At 40.2% G+C, this 21,836-nt stretch overlaps 1 protein-coding gene across 15 annotated transcripts in view; it reads left to right on the top strand.

Moving 5' to 3' along the window:
- The window catches only part of BIVM (basic, immunoglobulin-like variable motif containing), a 49,697-nt gene that overhangs the window by 15,367 nt on the left and 12,494 nt on the right, over window positions 1–21,836 (top strand). For all 15 annotated transcript variants that reach the window (XM_051850456.3, XM_070048585.2, XM_017343581.4 and 12 more), the window contains 4 exons: window positions 3,412–3,538; window positions 13,853–13,948; window positions 14,237–14,341; window positions 14,869–14,963. In XM_051850456.3, the coding sequence (XP_051706416.3) occupies window positions 3,412–3,538; window positions 13,853–13,948; window positions 14,237–14,341; window positions 14,869–14,963 (423 nt within the window). The remainder of the gene's footprint in view (window positions 1–3,411; window positions 3,539–13,852; window positions 13,949–14,236; window positions 14,342–14,868; window positions 14,964–21,836) is intronic.

The raw sequence follows: 21,836 nt of genomic DNA, 5'->3' as shown, positions 1-21,836 counted from the left end.
ATGTAATTAGAGTTTATAACTTATGATTAACTCACATAAACTATGAGCTCAGTTAATTTTTATAACAGACTTATTTCATTTAAAATAGAATATGTGTGAAAGATATTAAAGTATTTGAGCATATGTATCTGTTTTTTTTTTTTTTTTTTTTTTTTGACAGGCAGAGTGGACAGTGAGAGAGAGAGAGACAGAGAGAAAGGTCTTCCTTTGCCGTTGGTTCACCCTCCAATGGCCGCCGCGGCCGGCGCGCTGCGGACGGCGCACCGCGCTGATCCGATGACAGGAGCCAGGTGCTTCTCCTGGTCTCCCATGGGGTGCAGGGCCCCAGTACTTGGGCCATCCTCCACTGCCCTCCTGGGCCACAGCAGAGAGCTGGCCTGGAAGAGGGGCAACCAGGACAGAATCCGGCGCCCCGACCGGGACTGGAACCCCGTGTGCCGGCGCCGCAAGGCGGAGGATTAGCCTAGTGAGCCGTGGCGCCAGCCGGCAACTTTCTATATATTTTAAATTTAGGCCGCTAGGCGGAGAATTAGCCTAGTGAGCCGCAGCGCCAGCCCTTGAGCATATGTATCTGAAGTGTTCATAGTATCTAATGAAATGATGTATGGAAAATAAATAGCAGTTTTTCACATTCTAATTTGTATGGTTTTAAAAAAAATTTATTTATGTATGTGAGAAACAGTGTGGCAGAGAGACAGACAGATATTCCGTCCTCTGGTTCACTCCTCCAATGGCTGCAACATCCAGTGCTGGGCCAGACCAAAGTCAGGCACCAGGAACTCCATCCAGCTCTCCCATGTGCGTCACAGTGATTTAGGTACTTAAGCTAATATCCTGTGGGTCCCAGGCACATTAGCAGCGAGCTGGATCAGAAATGGAGTAGCTGGAACTTGAACTGGTACTGCTATATGGGATGTGGGTGTCCCAAGCAGTGCCTTAACTGATGCTGCACCACAACAGCTGCCCCTAATTTGTGTAATTTTTTTTGACTGGGTAATACATTAGTGTGCTTCACTAGCAAAAAGCATAAAATCAAGCAGTATACACTATTACTTTCAGGGTGAATATTTGGAACAGTAGTTAAGATGTCACTTGAATGCCTTGCATTGTTCGGAATCTGGGTTTGAGTCTCAGCTCCACTTCCAATTCCAGCTTCCTCCTAATGAGCGCCCCAGAAGGCTGCAGGTGGCGGCTCAAACAGATGGGTCCCTGCCACACTTGTGAGAGACCCAGATGACGTTCCAGGCTCTTGGCTTCTGCTTGGCCAAGCTGTGGCTGTTATGGGCACTTGGGGATCCTGTGGATGGGAGATTTATCTTCCTTCTTTTCTTCTTTGTCTCTCTGCCTTTCAAATAAATTAAAATAAACAAGTAAAAATTATAAAGTAATACTTATTCTCCATTTTGTACCTCTTTTGTGTAGTTTCCAATCCCTTATTTCCTTAATAGGTGACCACTGTTGCTTGTATTTGGTATCAATTAATAGGAGAATGTGTGTGTGTTCATGCAAAAGTATGTACATGTATTATGTGTATATATACATGTATGCATACAGGCACACAGAAACTGCCTTCCGTTATACTTCCTGATGCTAAAATTGCATTTTAATAATGTATACACGTGCATCATTCTTTATCCATTTTGTGGTCTCTGTAGGCCTGGGGATATTTTTAAGTAGCACATCATCATATTATTGGATTCCCTGCTTTTACTTTTTAAACTGATTTGCTTTAACGTGATTTTATTGTATTGTAAAAGGGTTTCATTTTCTGGAAAGTGGTCTGGATAAATATTTTATTTGTAATTTGATTTTCAAGGTGTGGCTAAGGACTTTGTGATTTGTTCTTTTACCAGATAAGTGACTAGCTTTTGAATTGAAACATAAGATCCAAATAAGAATCAGCATTCATTGTTTTTTTTAACAGTGTTTTTTAAATTTATATAAGGTGAACAAATTTCATGTATTTCATATATACAGATTTAGGAGCATAGATTTAAGAGCACATTTTCCACCCTACCCTCCCTCCTGGCCATGCTGCCACCCTCCCTTCTCCCTCCTTTGTTATTATTTCTTTTAATTTTTACAATGACATATTTTCAGCTTATTTTATAATCACAAGATTAATCCTCCACTAAGTAAAGAATTCAACCAAAAGTAAGAAAAAAACCCACTATTCAATACAGTAGAAACAAGCGCTGCAAACACTAATCAATTCTCAAACTGTCTGTTTGTCTAATAATACATTTTTTGTACTCTGTTAGGTACCATAGATTGGGAAAACATATGGTATTTGTCTTTTTGGGACTGGCTTATTTCACTAAGTATAATAGTTTCTAGTTGCATCCTTTTTGGTGCAAAAGACAGGATTTCATTTTTTAGGGCCCAGTAATATTCCAAAGTATATAAATACCACATTTCTTTATCCAATCTCAGTTCTTGGGCATCTGGGTTGATTCCATGTTTTAGCTATTGTGCGTGGAGCTGCAATATAAACCTGGGGGTATAGATAATTCTTTCATATGCTGATTTCATTTCATTTTGGTAAATTCCCAGGAGTGGGATGCATGAGTTCTATGGTAGCTCTATTTTCAGCTTTCAAAGGAATCTCCATACTGTCTTCCATGATGACTGTACTAGTTTGCATTCCCACCAGCAGTGGATTCAGGAACCCTTTTCCCCATATCTTCGTCAGCATTTATTGTTTTTTGATTTCTATATGATAGCTAGGGTACTGGGGTGACATGAAACCTCATTGTGGTTTTGATTTGCGATTCCCTGATGGCTAGTGATCCTGAGCATTTTTTCTTGTATGTTGTCCATTTGAATTTCATCTTTTTAAAAATGCCTGTTCAAGTCCGTTGCCCAGTTCTTAACTGGATTGTTTTGCTGTTGATGAGTTTCTTGAGCTCTTTATAGATTCTGAACGTTAACCCTTCATCAGTTGTGTAGTTTGCAAATATTTTCTCCCATTCTGTCGCTTGCCTCTTCACTTTGCTGTGTTCCTTTTGCAGTGCAAAAGCTTCTCAGTTTGTTGTAATCCCATTTTTCCATTGTGGCTTTGATTGCCTGTGCTTTTGGGGTCCTTTCCAAGAAGTCTTTGCCTATGTTGTACAGTTTCTCCAATGTTCTCCCTTAGTAATTGGAAGGTATCAGGTAGGAGATTCAGATCCTTGATCCATTTTGAGTTGAAGCATTTGTTGATGATTAAATTTGTTTTTATTCTCTTTTTCTCTTTGAGGTAGGGAACTGTCCTTGAAAAGACATGTTTTACTATACTATTTTTTTTTTTTTGTAAATATCATGCATAGAACTAGTGCTGGTTGCTTTTTAATTTTGGTATGTAATTAAATTTTGTCATGGCAGTTAAGTTTGTCTTAAGCATTTTGCTTATTTCATACTTTTATATTTTAGGCAATGCAAAGAAACAAATTTCTAAGAAGAAAACTTCAGATAAAAAGGGAAGACATCAGAGGGAGTGTCTTCCTCATTCTCCTCTTGAAGATGTTAAGCAGAGGAAAGTATTAGACCTCAGACGATGGTAATGTTATATCAATTTTTCATTTTAAAATACTTCATATATTTGTTAATGATTTGTCCTAAAGAAGAGAGAATAGAATCAAAATTTTTAATTTCAGGTTTTTTGAATAAACATTTTGTTCATTTTTTCTTCTAAACTCTTAGACTTTAGATTTAGCCCCAAATATGCACAATCATATTTGAATAATACAGTTGTCCTTTGATATTTCTGGGGGGTTATTCAAGGACCCTCTGTGCCAAAATTCATAGATGGTCAAGTCCATATCTGAAGTGACATAGTATTAGCATGTAACCTATGTACATCCCCTGGTATATTTTAAAACATCCCTGTATTACTCATAAATGTATAGTTGCTATTGTTTGGGGAGTAATAACAAGGAAAAAAGTTTGTACATGTTTAGTATGGATGCAGTTTTTTTCCCAAATATTTTCAATGCACTGTTGATTGTATCACCATGGATGTGGAATGTGAGAATATGGAAAGTTGACTCTTAGCTGTGAGGCCATGGAGGCTTGGATAAAGAAAGCAATGGGAGGGATTCCCTGAGAGGGAAAATCACCACTACTACAAGCCTATTTCTTGCCGAGGTTAGTAAGATTAGAGTTGGAGTGAAAAGACCTAAAGATATAGTGTTAATAAAAATTATAACTTGATTATAAACAGAGGAAGTGTGAAATATTTTGAAAACTCCTTCGCTTCTCCTCTACCTCTTCTCCCTCTTTCTCCTCCTTTCTTTTCTCATTCTCCTTCTCCTTTTCCTCTTCCTCCTCCACTTTTTCTATGCCCTCCCCTCTTTGTTTCTCCTTCTACTCCTTCCTCTTCCCCTTCCTCCTCTTTATTGCTTTAAGGCAGACTTAGTGTTATAAGAAAGAATGCACACAAGCATGGAATAGTTTCTTTGTAAATATACATAAAGATAATTTTTTTTACTGTTTTGTTTTAAATTAATTAATTTTTTAATTTAGTTGCATGGATTTCATAAATACAACCTTAGGAACAAAGTAATTCTTCCCACTCTACCCGCCCTCCCATCCACACTCCCACCCACACTCCCTCCTCTCTTCTTCTTCCCTCTCCTGATCTCAGTCTTGTTTTCCACTAAGATCTATTTTCAATTAACATTTTTTAAAAGATCTGTTTATTTATTTGAAAGGCATAGGTACAGAGAAGCAGAGGCAAAGAGAGAGAGAGAAAGGTCTTCTACCCACTAGTTCACTCCCCAGATGGCTGCAATAGCCAGAACTGAGCTGATCCGAAGCTAGGAGCCAGAAGCTTCTTCCAGGTCTCCCATGTGGGTTCAGGGCCCAAGCACCTGGGCCATCTTCTGTTGCTTTTCCAGGCCACAGCAGAGAGCTGGATCAGAAGTAGAGCAGCCAGGACTCAAACCAGCACCCATATGGGATGCCAGAACTGCAGGTGGTGGCTTTACCCAGTACACTGTAGTGCCGGCCCCTCATTTAACTTTATACACAGAAGATTAACTCTATTCTAGGTAAAGAGTTCAGCACTTTATGTGAGGAAGAAAAAGAAAAAGAGAAAGAAATAAAACAAAATTAAATAAAACAAAAGACCTAAAAACAAAAAACGTAGCAAGGACAAAGAAGACTGTTCCTCAGCACTCCAGACAAGGACTCTGCATCACTGCATAGTATTGGGCTTGTAAAGTAACTCCCAAGGTTGCACTGTGGTAAAAATTTTCACAGCAGAAGAAAAATCAGTGAACGCATGAGGTCCCTGTGCTCCATTAGGCTGTGAACACCACAGGGAGAAGCAGTGGGTTTTTGTGGAGACTCAGTTTTGCAGAGCAGAAATGCAGGAGGGTGGCAGGAGTCACTGACCACCACTCATTTTCTGTCATCTGACTTCCAGCTGAGGACACTGCCTTTCGTGGTTGGTGGGCAGGGTGGTGATTGCAGTGGTGGGAGGGACGCCGGCTACCTGTAGTTTAAAAATTCAGGACACTATTTAACTCTCGAATGTCAAAACTAGGGGAGGACTCAAATTGACACCAACCTTCCTCACACTGTTTTAGAAAGATGAAGAGGAGGTACATTAATTTTAATTATTTTTATAGGGCCAATATTACCCTGATGCTAAAGACATGAAAAAAAAATCCCCTAAGAAGTGAAAAAATACAGACCAATATTCCTGATTAATATTGTTGGCAAAAATCCTCAACAAAACACTAGCAAACCAAGTCATAGCATATTAGAACATTATACACCCTGATAAAATTAGACTTTTTTCCTGAAATGCAAGGATGGTTCAACATATAAAAATCAGTGTAGTACACTACATTAATGGAATTAGAGGCAAAACCATGTGCTCATTTCAAGTGATACAGGAAAAACATTTGACAAAATTCAGCAGCTTTCATGACAAAAAAGTCTAAACACTAGGAATGGAAGGGAGTCTTTTTAACATAATAAAGATTGTACATGAAAAGGCCATGGGTAATGAACATATACTCAGTGTGAAAAATTGAAAAGTCTTGCTCTAAGATTAGGAACATTGCTAGGATGCCTCCCTTGTTAGTTCTTTGTAACATGCTGCTAGAAATCCTAGTTAGAGCAGTTAGGCAAGAAAAGAAAGAATTTAAAAATATCATGAAATTAATTTGATCATATATATATTTTATGTGTATATATAACAGCTCAAAGATTCCAGATAAACCTGTTAGAACTAATAAAGAAATTCAGCAACATTGCAGTATACAAAATCAGCACATAAAAATCAGTTGAATGTCTGTACTTGAACAATGAGCAGCCCCTCAAAGAAAATTAAGAAAATAATGCTATTTATAATGGCATCAAAAAGAATAAAATACCTAGGAATAAACTTAAAGGAGAATTGTACACTGTAAACTACAAAATATTGCTAAAGTAAACTAGACACATAGATTAATAGAAGGATATCCTATATTCGTGGATGGAAGACCGAATTTTTTTTTTTTTTTTTTTTTTTTGACAGAGTGGACAGTGAGAGAGAGAGACAGAGAGAAAGGTCTTCCTTTGCCGTTGGTTCACCCTCCAATGGCCGGCGCGGCCGGCGCACTGCGACCGGCGCACCGCGCTGATCCGATGGCAGGAGCCAGGAGCCAGGTGCTTTTCCTGGTCTCCCATGGGGTGCAGGGCCCAAGCACCTGGGCCATCCTCCACTGCACTCCCTGGCCACAGCAGAGGGCTGGCCTGGAAGAGGGGCAACCAGGACAGAATCTAGCGCCCCGACCGGGACTAGAACCCGGTGTGCTGGCGCCGCTAGGTGGAGGATTAGCCTAGTGAGCCGCAGCGCCGGCTGACCGAATGTTAAAATGTTGTTAATTGTATTGGAGACAATCTACATATTCAGTGTAATCCCTATAAAAATCCCAAGGGCACATTTTTTGGTAATAAGAAACAACATAAAATTCATATGGAATAAAAAAAATGCTTTGTAACATTGGGTTTGGATTTGACACCAGAAACATAACAAAAGTAGACAAACTGGGCAGCATCAAATTTTAAAAACTTTTATGCATTAAATGGCACAATCAATAGACTGAAAGGACAATCACAGAATGAGAGGTAATACTTATAAATTGTATATATTATAAAGGGTTAATATCCAGAATATATAGGTAACTGCAACAACTCTACGACAAATAAACAAATTTTCCCAATTAAAAAATTGGCAAAGAACTTGAAAAGACCATTCTCCAAAGACGATATATATACAGATGGCTAACAAGCAAATGAAAAATGCCCAACATGACTAATAATTAGAGAACTGAAAATCAAAACCACAATGAAATATGATTTCACTCCCATAAGGATAGGTACTATCAGAAAAACAGAAACCAGTTTTGGTGGTGTTCCTTGATTTGTAGCTTTAACAAGAGTCCTGTTGCTAGGCCTCTGTCAGAACCATGTTTACCAACTGCTATGACAATGGTTTTAGTGTTTGTAGTAGTCAGGGCAGGAGTGATCATGTTGAGCATGCACTGGAAGCTAATGTTAAGTAAGATTTAGCTGCAGTTCACTTGAAATTGAAAATCCACACTGTGTTCATTAGACTAATGAAGGTGCAGTCAGCGCTCACAGCTTATCAGAAAAAAGATCCTCAGTGCTGATAACTGTATTGATACCACAGTTTGGGGCTTACCACTGATGCTGACTGCTGTGTAATTTTATGCACCAGTGATGTTTAGATTCCAGATTTGTGTTTGACAGATGACTTCCTGTGTCTCATCTTCCGTCTCTAATGGGAGGTAAGACCTAGCTACTAATACAAAGATGGCTGTAGACCATATGGTGTCCCGCTGCTTATTGCCCTCACATTCATCACACCTGTCCATTTCCTAACAATTTTGACTCAGAGCTGTGTTCCTTGGAGCCCCTTAATCGGCTAATGCATCAGAAAGACAAATGTCTGAATTTTTGGAGCACAGTTTAAGTGAACTGGTCAAATATGCTTTGTAATCATTAACACAGACACTTCTTGCAGAGCATGACCCAACTGCAGAGGTTTCCACTGAGATTCTTGGTAAGGACTTGGAGGTTTTTTTTGTTTTGTTTTGTTTTTTGTTTTTTTTATTTGACAGAGTTATAGACAGTGAGAGAGAGAGACAGAGACAGAGATAAAGGTCTTCCTTCCGTTGGTTCACTCCCCTAATGGCCGCCACATCCAGCACTGTGGGGATCCGAAGCCAGGAGCCAGGTGCTTCCTCCTGGTCTCCCATGGGGTGCAGGGCCCAAGGACCTGGGCCATCCTCCACTGCCCTCCCGGGCCACAGCAGAGAGCTGGACTGGAAGAGGAGCAACCGAGACTAGAACCCGGCGCCCATATGGGATGCTGGTGCCGTAGGTGGAGGATTAACCAAGTGAGCCACGGTGCCGGCCCCAGGACTTGGAGTTTGCAGTGTGTGATAATGATGGATTCGATTATGATGATGATGATATTAAGTGGGTCATCTCCAGTCCTAGAAGGTGTTGAGGAAAGACCACAGAAAAACTCACCACTTAGTCAACCTGCCAATGAACCCATAGAAAATTCTAATGAGTCAATGGAACATTGAGGGAAAAAGTAGTCTCTGTGTATCATCAAATATGTAAGAATATAGGGCACATACTGAGAGCAGCAATCTATACCTTAACCCAAAAGATGTGGAGTAATGGAATGGTTACCTTTTAGGAGTCAGCTCAGGTGAGTTTTCTAGGAAGTGTTATAAAATAAGGTACATTCCTTTCCTTGAAAGATTCTTTGTAATTATTTTGTAGAAAGTATAGGTATCTAGACTTATCCTTTTTTTTTTTTTTTGGAAGAAAACAGTGTCTTTGCAGTTTTAAAGATAACTGTCAAGTAAACAAAACCAGAAGATATCAAGTATTGGTGAGGATGTGGAAAAATTCTAACCCTTTATGCAGCAACCACAGAAAACAGTAGAATAATGAAATTTCCGTATATTACAGCAGTCCAGCTTCTGGGTGTATTTCCAAGAGATTTGAGAGCAGGATCTCAAAGAGATAACTGCATTTATATACTCATTGCAGCACTGTTCACAATAGCTAACAATTAGAAGTACTTTAAGTGCCCCTAAGTGGATGAATGGATAAAGAACATGTGGTATGTACATGTGTATGGTGGAATATTTTTCAGACTTCAAAAAGAAAAAACTCCTGTCATATGTTAAAACATCTGTGAATCTTGAAGACATTATTCTAAGTGAAATAAGCCAGACACAAAAAGACAAATGTAAAGTATATTTCCACTTATATGAAGTGTTTAAACAAAGTTATTGAAACAAAGTGGAATGGTGGGTGCCAGGGATGGAGATTGGGGAAAAAGGGAGTTGTTTTTTGGGTACAGGGTTTCAGGCTTGCAAGATAAAAAAGTTTTAGAGATCTGTTGCACAACGATTGTGAATATAGTTAACACTGTGCACTTAAAATTGGTTAAGATGGTAGATTTTTGTATTTTTTTTTTTTTAATTTTTTGACAGGCAGAGTGGACAGTGAGAGAGAGAGACAGAGAGAAAGGTCTTCCTTTGCCGTTGGTTCACCCTCCAATGGCTGCCGTGGCTGGCGCGCCGTGCTGATCTGATGGCAGGAGCCAGGAGCCAGGTGCTTTTCCTGGTCTCCCATGGGGTGCAGGGCCCAAGCACCTGGGCCATCCTCCACTGCACTCCCTGGCCACAGCAGAGAGCTGGCCTGGAAGAGGGGCAACCGGGACAGAATCCGGCGCCCCGACCGGGGCTAGAACCCGGTGTGCCGGCGCCGCTAGGCGGAAGATTAGCCTAGTGAGCCGCGGCGCCGGCCCTGTATTTTTTTTTTTTTTTAACCACAATTAAAGAACAGAACTATAGGGAAGACTTCACAGGTTTGACAGTGTGGTGACAGCAAACCTGAAATCAAAATTCAGACTGTCTCAGTTGATACTTTCAGTGCTCTTGTTGGAACTGCTTTTTAGAGTAACCAGCTGAATTCAAGAATACATAATAAACAGAAAGAAACACCCTGAGACTTGTGTATAAAAACTCTCAACAACCACAGAAAGGATCATCTGCAGAAGCTCATCTTCAGCAGACTTACGCAAGGAAATAAGGTTCAAATCCAGAAAAAGTTCTTTATCTGAAAATGTAATTTATACATTTTCCAAAAATGAGTTCAGAGAAGAGATTTATATGACAATAGCAGGAGAAATACTTGGCAGGCTGTTGAAAAGGAAATGGAGGAAAAAATGAAGATCATCACAGAGGTAACAATCACATTAGTAGCTAAGAACAAGACAAAAGGTAAAAAACAAAAACAAAAACAAAAACCCGTAAGCCTATGGTGGACAGATGCGAGGAAACCACACAACACCCCGATGGGAAAGAGTGGAGACATAAAAACAGTTAAAGAATAGATGAATGTGGATGACAGAGGATCCAAAAGTGGTGTTCTGGAGGGTGAGATCAGAAAAGTCAAACAGAAAAAGATATTTAAAGTCACAACTTAAAGGCACATTCCTGAAATCAAGGCTGGCATCAGCAGTAGAAAGGGGAAGACCTTTTTCAAGAAAGGAAAATTGTTCCCAACTGCTCAGCACCCAGGTGCTTTCTGGTGGAGTTACTGAACTTCAGGCATAAATCGCCATGGGAGTCCAGACACAAAAGCAATTCACACAAAGACAGATTTTCCTTTTGGTTTCAGTGTCAGTCTTCACCATGGTAGCCCCAGCTGTCAGGCTGCAGTGGGATTATATTTCTCAGGGGGAGGAGCAGTCACCCAGAGATTTTATATTCACATTGTTCTTCAACTGTGTAAGCAACAGACCCAATTGTGCAATGGTTCAGCGACTAAAGCCTGTGAGCCCTAACATTTCTACATGGACCGTAAACCAACAAACCTGACTGGAAAATTGAAAAAAAGAGAACAGACTGCAAAGAGTAACCGAGAGTGACCTTGAAGTCGATTTGTAGGAAGTTTGTTCATAGAAGAGAATGTTCATTAGAGCTATGACCATACAAATACTTGTGAAAGTTGGTATGAAATATGAGAAGCTATGTAAATCAAACACTTTTTTTTTTTGACAGGCAGAGTTAGACAGTGAGAGAGAGAGAGAGACAGAGAGAAAGGCCTTCCTTCCGTTGGTTCACCCCCAGATGGCCACTACAGCTGGCACGCTGCTCCGATCTGAAGCCAGGAGCTAGGTGCTTCCTCCTGGTCTCCCATGTGGGTGCAGGGCCCAAGCACTTGGGCCATCCTCCACTGCCTTCCTGGGCCACAGCAGAGAGCTGGACTGGAAGAGGAGCAACCAGGATAGAATCTGGTACCCCAACTGGGTCTAGAACCTGGGGTGCCGGCACCGCAGGTGGAGGATTAGCCTAGTGAGCCGCAGCGCTGGCAAATCAAATGCTTTCTAAAACTAGGATTATTTCTATGAGTAGGAATTATTATTTAAACAGTCTTTTAAAGATTTATTTATTTTATTTGAAAGAGTTACAGAGAGGCAGAGGCAGAGAGAGAAAGGTCTTCCATCTGCTGGTTCGCTCCCCAGCTGGCTGCAACTGCAGAGCTGTGCTGATCTGAAGCCATGAGCCAGGAGCTGCTTCTGGGTGTCTCATGTGGGTGCAGGGGCCCAAGGACTTGGGCCATCTTCCATGGTTTTACCAGGCCATAGCAGAGAGCGGGATTGGAAGTGGAGCAGCCAGGACTCTAATCGGTGCCCATGTGGAATTCTGGCACCTTAGGCGGCGGCTTTACCCACTAGGGCACAGCACTGGCCCCTAAACAGTCTTGAAAATAAATATAAACAAGTCATTCATACTGTAATTTTCCTTTTCCTAGGTGTTAATTAGTGTATTAGATTCTTAGGGCCATTGTAGCAGAGTGCCATGAATTGGGTAGCTTAAAATGGCTTGGAACAAGGCCGGCGCCGCGGCTCATTAGGCTAATCCTCCGCCTAGCGGCGCCGGCACACAGGGTTCTAGTCCCGGTTGGGGCACCGGATTCTGTCCCGGTTGCCCCTCTTCCAGGCCATCCCTTTGCTGTGGCCCGGGAGTGCAGTGGAGGATGGCCCAGGTGCTTGGGCCCTGCACCCCATGGGAGACCAGGAAAAGCACCTGGCTCCTGGCTCCTGCCATCGGATCAGCGCGGTGCGCCGGCCGCGGCGGCCATTGGAGGGTGAACCAACGGCAAAGGAAGACCTTTCTCTCTGTCTCTCTCTCTCACTGTCCACTCTGTCAAAAAAAAAAAAAAAAAAAAAAAAAGGCTTGGAACAACAGGAATTTATTGTATCATAGTTCTGGAAGCCAAAGGTTGAAATCAAGGTGTTGGTGGTGTTTTGCTCCTGCTGGCACTTGTAGGAAGGACCCCTCTTTGCTTGTGCTTTTTTTTTTCTTTTTTTTTGGTGTTTAGCCAGAAATTGGTGTTCCTGGGCTTCTAGCCTCAGCACTTTAGTACCTGCCTATAGGGTCACTGATGTCTCCTCTCAGTCTGTCTTCACATAGTGTTCGACTTGTGTGTCTCTTTTTCTTTTCTTACAAGGACACTAATCATACTCCAGGATGACTTCATCTTAACTTGAATGTGTCTACAAAGACCCCACTTCCAAATAAGGTCACATTCACAGATACCAGAGATTAGGACTTGAACATATTTCTTTAGGGAGACTTAGTATATTATATTAAGTGACCTTATTATCTTTTGTGTCTCGCTGTCTTAATGGTCTTTAGATTTGGGGTTTTTGCTGATCTGTGTATATATCAATGTGCACATTATATAAACATGTACAATGATAAACACACATGTTCATGTATAAAGTTATATATACATAATATATATATGTTTTTGGTATTTTTTTCCTTGAGTATTTTTTTCAGGCAAGACTAAAATTGGGCTTAATGATGATAGTTCTTGTTTGTCATCATTTTCATCACTTATTAGCATCTTAATTCGAAAGCAGTTGGGAAAAGATAATTTGAAAGCCAACTGATGTCTTCCCTCAAATTGAATAATCTGTTTGAGAGGTTGACATATGGGAGAAAACATTGTTTTTCCAGTATTTTTCTTTTTCTTTTCAGAAATCTTTTAGAGATTTGAAGGAAAAAGATTTATTTATTTATTTTGAAAGAGTTATAAGGAGAGAGGGAAAGACAGAGAGAGAGAGAGAGAGAGAGAGAGGTCTTCTGTCTGCTGGTTCAGTCCCTAGATGGTTACAATGGCCAGTGCTGGGCCAGGCTCAAGCCAGGAGCCAGGAGCTTCATCCGGGTCTCCCATGCGCCACCTTCCACTGCTTTCCCAGGTCATAGCAGGGAGCTGGATTGGAAGCAGAGAAGCCAGGTTTCAAACTGGCACCCACGTAGGTTGCTGGCATTGCAGACAGTGGCATTACTTGCCACACCACCATGCTGGCCCCTCCAGTATTTCTGGAGTTGCATGTAACCATGTGTGCAGCTTACCTGTGTGGTGTGAACTCTGATATCTTCATAGGTGAGGTCTAAATTTATGTCATGAATGTTTTCATTGGTTTGGATAGCATCCACGTTAGTAGTCATGCTTAGCTATCTTTCTTAAAATGAGTGATTTATTATTGTTATACATTCATGATACAGTTGATAGGTGAATACAGACTTTATATTGATCTAAATTATCAAAAGTTTTCATTATTTTAATATTTCTGGTTCACATGCGTTAATAATATAATACATAATATATGCATATATATAATAGAATAATATAACAATATATAATATATAATATAATAATATAATATTACACATTTGTAATGTTTACATTTATATTATGCATAATTTGTATTCATTCAACTGATGAAAGCAATCTTTTGTTTTCTTAGGTACTGTATAAGCCGACCACAGTATAAGACTTCTTGTGGTATCTCTTCATTAATTTCTTGTTGGAATTTCTTATATAGCACAATGGGAGCTGGAAAGTAAGTATGTCAATTTATCAGTATTCCTGATTCCAAATTTGTAAGTAATTTGGTGTTGCTTTTTCTATAATAGAAGATTTTTAAGAAGACATTTTTCATAAATTAAGAAGAAACAGCTGTATTTTATTATGTCTTTAAGCTCAGATTACATGTATGTCTTATGTTGAATAAACTAAAAATGAGAAATACTACTGAAATTGTTTGTACAGACATTAATATTGAGATAGGTTATATTTGCATATGACTGGAATTATAAAATAAAAGGCATTTTTGTTTTAATTTTTATAGTCTTCCACCTATTACCCAAGAAGAGGCTTTACATATTTTGGGTTTTCAACCTCCATTTGAAGATATTAGGTTTGGTCCTTTCACTGGAAATACAACACTTATGAGGTATGAAGATTTGCTTAGAGGCAAAACCTAGTTTCTAGTTCTGTACAATAATAATGTTGACTGTAAACCATGCATCCACCTGCTGGGTCCCATCCACTCATAGATATGCCAAACTTAGGCTGTGCTAGAATTTCTCTAGAATTGGAATAATGCCATTTACAAAAAAAATATTTATATGAAAGGCAGAGATAGAGAGAGGGAGAGAAATCTACCATCCACTGGTTTATTCTCCAAATGGCCCAACAGCTGGGGCTGGGCCAGCACAAGGGTAGGAGCATGGAATTCATCCAGGTTTCTCATGTGGGTGGGAGGGGTCCAAGTACTTGGGTCATCATCTGCTGGTTTCGCAGATGCACCCATGGGAAGCTGGAACCGAAGTGGAGCAGCCACTTGAACTGGCACTTATGGGTTGACAACTATGATTCTGATGTCGCAGGCAACAGTTTAATTTGGTGAGATGACACAGACTTTCATGTTGCCACTTTTGATGTAGAACTGTTTGTGAGCAAATCTTTTTTTTTTTTCAGATGGTTTAGACAAATTAATGACCATTTCCATGTAAAAGGATGCTCTTATGTTCTGTATAAGCCTCATGGGAAGAACAAAACAGCTGGAGAAACTGGTAAGCACACGTATAGAAGGTTTGTACACACACACACCTACACACACACACACACACACCTACACACACACTTCAGGGTCCATCTCAAAGACTGACCATTTTGATCAATGGGACAAAACCCTCAACTCAGTCTTTTTCTTTTTGTATTTCTTCATCCAAGTGGGAAATCATAATAATCTGTAGGAAACTTTCCAATATATAGTTTAATATTTATTGAATATATATTCTATATATATTATTTTAATATATGTATAATAATATATATTGCCTCTTCTGTTCTTTGCATGTAGAAGTTTTTGAACTTTAAGACAGTGCTAACACATTGGATTGTCTGGATCCATGGTATGTGTGTGTGTGTGTGTGCATGATAAAAAAAACTTCTTTGATGAAAAAGCATGATATCTCTGTTCCTTTCCCTAAAAGAGAGTATAAAGATTTGAGTTAGACTGCATGATAACTTATAATGACAGGATAATAGACTGTGAAGGTGACCAAGTTCTATTATAAAACACTCCTAGTTATAAGAGGGATATTAATGGAGTTGATCCTAAGGGTTATTTTAGTTATGTGTTAATTAAATAGTTTTATTATATAACGATTTACATTTTAATATTTTGGCTTTATAAATGAGAAAATTATAATACCTTACTAGAGAAAAAACTATGCTGACATTTGTAATGATGATAAGGAAAATATTATTCAAGACTTCTGCAAAAGAGTATGAGAATGTGTCTTCATCTACTCAGTTGTGACTCGCATCCACCTGCAAGGACATCTGGTTGATTTTAATGAAGATAATTCAGGGTTGAGTCACGTTCTTCCATGGAGATAGGTGCTAGCCTCAGAGTACTTCTCTGCCGCCAATCTCCTTTGATATCTGGTCACCTTGGGCTTCATGAAATACAGGTCCGCTTGGGTCCCGCCCTACTTGTGGAATGGCTGCTGAGGACTGTGAGAAATGGGGAATTTCCTACTTTGGTGGATACCTGTTCTTTTGTCTATCCTAGACTTAAGTAGGGAGAAATTTTCTCCTGCTTGCCTGGCAGCAATAAATCCCTCCCATGCTGGGTTATCATAGCACCTGGATGTGCCTATGATCGAACTTTCATTTCATTGCTAGGTGGTTCTTAGCATACTGAATTGGATGATTTTTTTTCCAGAAAATATCTGAGCCACCTTCTTTGAGGACTAGGTATGAGTTCTTACTCATTTATGCATTACAATGCCTGATATTTCGGTGTTCAGTAGGAATTAATTTAATGAGTCCTAGGATTGAGGAGAGGAGGCAGGAGGAATTCAGAAGATTGGAGTTAGTAGATTTCTGGAAGAGAATTTTGTTTTTCTCGGACCAAAGAGCTGAAATTGTTCCTTTGGAAGTGCTCTCTGTCTTAACATTGAAAGGAAAATATTTATGTTACTCTTTCTTTCTCTCACTTTCCTGCAGGTTCCTACCTGCTCTCTCCCTCCCCACACCACCAAAACCTTCTTTATCCACACTTGTGTACACCTTCCCTACTTTCCATCTTAATGTATGGCATCATCTTTCCATGTCTAGAAGTGTCTGAATCGGCCATTCTTCAGATTTCTGGGTGTTATGTATTCCTAATGACAGGAGAGTTCTACCTTAGTAGTGTCTTGATTGCCCTCTTCATTCTAAGTGTTCAATATAAAACTAAGCACATCTCAGAATCATTTCTTAACTGATCTGTGGGATTTATTTATATCTCTTTTAATGGAATATGAGGCATAATACATGTCTGGGGTATAGAAATGATCAATGGAGATGTCAAATATGTGTAGGATACAACAGAAGGCCCCTAAAGCAGTTTTTAGGTTTGTGTCCCAAGATTGCATTATGACTGGGGCCCTGGGAGACACCAGAGCACTTGCTTGTCTTTGTGGTCATTGGAGGAGTTCCTCAGTGTAGCTTGTGTTTTGCTGTATTAATATCAGCAGCATCTAGATGGGGTAGTTGGATAGTTGAAGAGATAGGACAGTGAAATTAAAGTAAATCAGGGGAAGGTTCAGAAACTAGAATATAAAAAAAACATGATAGCAAAGAAACTGTGGTTATGGAGTAAATATCGGCTACATAAACCCAATTGAATTCATAAAGTAAGAAAATGTAATTTTTTATTAATGGAATGTAATAAAATACCAAAAAAGGCTCCAGAGATAGTTGATTTAGGGAGCACAATTCTGAAATTTAATTTTTTTTTTTTTTTTTGGACAGGCAGAGTGGACAGTGAGAGAGAGAGAGACAGAGAGAAAGGTCTTCCTTTTTCCGTTGGTTCACCCCTCAATGGCCGCTGCGGCCGGCGCACCGCGCTGATCTGAAGCCAGTAGCCAGGTGCTTTTCCTGGTCTCCCATGCAGGTGCAGGGCCCAAGGACTTGGGCCATCCTCCACTGCACTCCCGGGTCACAGCAGAGAGCTGGACAGGAAGAGGAGCAACCAGGACAGAATCCGGCGCCCCGACCGGGACTAGAACCCGGTGTGCCATGCCACAGGTGGAGGATTAGCCTATTGAGCCAGGGCGCCAGCTCAAAATTTTAAAATATTTTTAATCAAATGTTGTGTACAACTTCTCAGTAGCATAACTGTATTCGATATGCTCCTTTGTAGATCTTTTGAGGATCTGTACTTTGTTCTATTTCCCAGTATTATAGTCTGGTATATCCTGTGTTCTTCATGATTTGTTTAGATGTAATGATTTGATGGGCTTGTTTACCAGTCACCATAAATAATCTAGGATGTGTGGCACTTAGTCCTGCTGACATTTTCACCTGTACGTTTAAATGTCCTCTAATGTTTAGTCTTTGTCCTTTGAGGAATGGGAAAAGTACCAGTCCCTCCTCTTCCCCCCTCTCCTTTTTTGGCGTGGGAATGGATGGTTTCTGCAAATATGTTTTAGTAATTTATTTTCCCAGTTCTGTTCACTTTTTCATTTTCCTTTTGGAATTCTTGAATTCTCACTGAAACACAACTTGTCTGCTTATGCCTTGGTGTTTTCTTGTCTTGCTCTTCACTGATCAGCCATTCCACTCAAGCCCTGCTCCATCTCTGAAGCATTCTGTGGCCCCTGTACCCCTGGATTCCTCTTAATTGCTCTAGTACTGATTATTGGCAGCTACCATTTGCCATTGGTATAGCATATCTTATATTGTATTTTATCTTTTTGATGTGGATGTTCAGCTCCTTGTCCACGGGGACTGTCCTGAGCAGCCCATTTATCCATGGGGGACGCCCATATCCTCACATGTGTTGCTCTGTAACTTCTGATGGTATGCAGGGTAGGGGTGGTGTGAAGGTGTAAGACAGACATATTTTCTGTTCTCTCATTGTGAAAGGAAGAACTAAAGGGAGGCTTTTCTCATTTGTCCCTGGAATATTCATTAATGAAAACTATTATCAGTTGGCGCTATTTATTAAAACATACTCTGAAATGTATCTTCTCTTTTGGTGTAAGTTATTTTTAAGGATTGATAGGGTTATTTTCTCTGATGGGGGAAATGGTTTCTTCTCAGGGGCTTTGCCTCTTTGGCTTAGTCTCTCCCCAGTGTTTGCTGGCAGGTGCATTTCCAACAGCCCCTCCTGTAACTGAGCTCGCTCCTGGAGTGAAAAGTCCACGGATTTTGATAAAATTTAACTACTAATGTAATTTGAAATACTTTTTAAATGATAGTTAGTTATGATGAAAGCTTGTGCTAGAAATTGCCAACATTAGCTGTCTATTCAGACAATTTCAGAGTGTTGGTTCACTTACCTACCAACATTTGGGCCATGGAAGTCTAGATCACTTTTCTTTTCTTTTCTTTTTTTTTTTTTTTAACAGGCAGAGTGGACAGTGAGAGAGACAGAGAGAAAGGTCTTCCTTTTGCCGTTGGTTCACCCTCCAATGGCCGCCGCGGCCGGCGCACCGCGCTGATCCGATGGCAGGAGCCAGGAGCCAGGTGCTTTTCCTGGTCTCCCATGGGGTGCAGGGCCCAAGCACCTGGGCCATCCTCCACTGCACTCCCTGGCCACAGCAGAGAGCTGGCCTGGAAGAGGGGCAACCGGGACAGAATCCGGCGCCCCAACCGGGACTAGAACCCGGTGTGCCGGCGCCGCTAGGTGGAGGATTAGCCTAGTGAGCCGCGGCGCCTGCCGATCACTTTTCTTATTTGCTATCTTGGAAATATTACTTATGTCCCTGTATGTAATTTGTGTTCTTCTAGTGGGTATTATAGTTCATTACTTTCGTGTGACAGACAGTATCATCTTCTGCTTCATTCCTTTATGTATTCCCTCACCATGACCATTGTACCAACTCACTGTAGTGTCTCAGCACATCTCAGGTAGACAATGCATTGACATTCTGTTTACTCAATCACTGGCTTTCTCTAATTCCTATTAGAAGCAGGCCAGATCAATCTGTTTGACATTTAATGCTCATATACCCCTTTCCTTTTTAGGGGCTTGTAGTGCTTGCTTAAATCACAGACTCCTTAGTATCATTCAAAGCTAACCTAGGCTGGCCTTCTGCTGCTGCCCTACATACACCAATTGTGTTGAAAGATGTCAGGGGGAAGGGCCTTGCAGAAGGTTGTTAAGTTGCTGATTCTCTATCATCGTTTAGAAACTGCTCTTGTCTTCGAAGGAATAAAAATACATTCTAATAAATTCTTAGAGGGTTCTTCTTTAGATCAGCCTCTATAGGGCAAGCTCATACTAAACAAACTCAAAGAATGTCAGAATGTTAATGGACTCATATTAAGTTAATGTGAGAAATATAATATCAAGTTTATTACTCAGGATTACTATTCCTCTCAACAGTGTTGTAGGCCAGCCAGTTCCTGTAGGTTTATTCTCCTTTCTCTAGACCATACAGATCATGGCTCTGCTCTTGGTAGAGGCTGTTTGGTTACTTAAGTTTTTTAGATATACTCAAGTGTAGACCGAACTTTGTTCTGAATTTAGCTTCCATCAGTAACACATTTATGTGTTTTAGTATAAACAGAATTACTTTCTAAGATGACCACTTTAATGTATTAAATGCTATATTTACTGTCTTTTATTTCAGAGGGTGATCTTTTTCTGATTTTCCTGAAATTGTGGGGGTGCTCCACGGTAGGCTTCTCTGTGCTGTTGTACCCTATATTCTAAACTAGGCAACTTGCCGTTTCCTGAATATAGTCTTTCCTCCCCAGTGGTTTGTTTTCTCCTCATACTCTCCTCTGTCTGGATTGTGGAAATCCCACCACACGTTGAGTTCATCTTGAATGCCACCCCTTCTTGATTCCTCAAACCTGATGTATTCTTTCCCTTTGAATTCTGTACCCCTTTTGTGGCACTGTTTTATTCCACCTTCTATTAAAGTTACTTGTTTTCATCTTCCCTGCTAGAACAGCTTGTGGTACTGTTATTACTTGCCTTTAGTTTCTCTACAGTATTGGATATAGTTACTAGCTGCTCATGAATTCACTTAAATTAAATGTGCCTCATAACTTGGAACCAATGACTTGCAAAATGTGGTCCTTGGACTGACATCAGCATCACCTAATCACTTGTTAGAAATTCAAGTTCTTGGTCTCCCACCCTTAGACCTATTGGCCAGCCACTCAAGGTGGGTACCAGCAATCTGTCATTTAAAAAGCCTTTCATGCTCAAGTTTGAAAATTATTGCTGTAGTCTTTCTCAAGAGGTAGTAGCCAACGTTTTTTAAAATTTTCTAAAGAACTTGGTTTTCCCAATGTGCAGTTGTATTCAGTTATATCCCAGGGAGCTATAGCAGCTCTCCTTTGATCCTTTCTATGGTCAAGCCTGTTATATAAATTTGCTTTGCCAAACATGTCCATATCAAAAAATATTTGAAATTATATGGTCTAAATTAAAATTTTGCAAACTATAGCCCATGAATCAGGGGCTGGTTTTGTAAATAAAGTGCTATTAGAACACAGCTGTATCCATTTGCTTACATAGCTCCCTGTATCCCACAATAGCAGAGTTCAGTAGTATGTGGACTGACTGACCCATGAGCCTAAAATACTTATCTCTGGCCCTTAAAGGGAGAATTTGCAGATGCTAATCTAATTCAGCCAGAATGTTATTGTGAAGTGTGGTACTTCAGAATATCCTTGATATTATAAGTCCGTAAACATTATATATAGTATCTTAGTACATATATCCTGTAGAGATCTGTATTATACTTATACAGTATGTAGTGATAATAAATTATAAGCCTATGAACATTGCTCTCTAGAAGAAGCATTACTCGTGTGTTTTAGAAAAGGACACAGTGGCCGGCGCCGTGGCTCACTTGGCTAATCCTCCACCTGCGGTGCTGGCACCTCGGGTTCTAGTCCCAGTCGAGGCGCCGGATTCTGTCCCAGTTGCTCCTCTTCCAGTCCAGGTCTCTGCTGTGGCCTGGGAGGGCAGTGGAGGATGGCCGAAGTGCTTGGGTCCTGCACCCGCATGGGAGACCAGGAGGAAGCACCTGGCTCTTGGCTTTGGATTGGCGCATCGCCCACCATCGCGGCCATTTGGGGAGTGAACCATCGGATGGAAGACCTCTCTCTCTCTGTCTCTCTCTCTCACTGTCTATAACTCTACCTGTCTTAAAAAGAAATTTTTTTTTTAAATAAGAAAAGGACATAGTAAGAATATTGCCAACAGACAAAATGATGTGAATATCAATGAGAATAGACTTTCTTACCTATCTCATTTGCCCCTGAAATTCTAAATATATTCTTGGACATTAAAGTATTTACTATTAATAGTCACATTAAAGAAGTTTTATATTATACTTAAGAAAATAGGAAAGTGTGAAATTCTTGAGATTTTTATTAAAACATTATAATAAAGGTTACTGGTAAAACCTTTATTTTGTATTTTC

Source organism: Oryctolagus cuniculus, chromosome 9 (assembly GCF_051225735.1).
Source record: "Oryctolagus cuniculus isolate XC-2025 breed Fujian yellow rabbit chromosome 9, ASM5122573v1, whole genome shotgun sequence".
Taxonomy (NCBI): Eukaryota; Metazoa; Chordata; class Mammalia; order Lagomorpha; family Leporidae; genus Oryctolagus; species Oryctolagus cuniculus.
The sequence above is the reverse complement of the archived record's forward strand: the minus strand, read 5'-3'. Positions and strand labels throughout refer to the sequence as shown.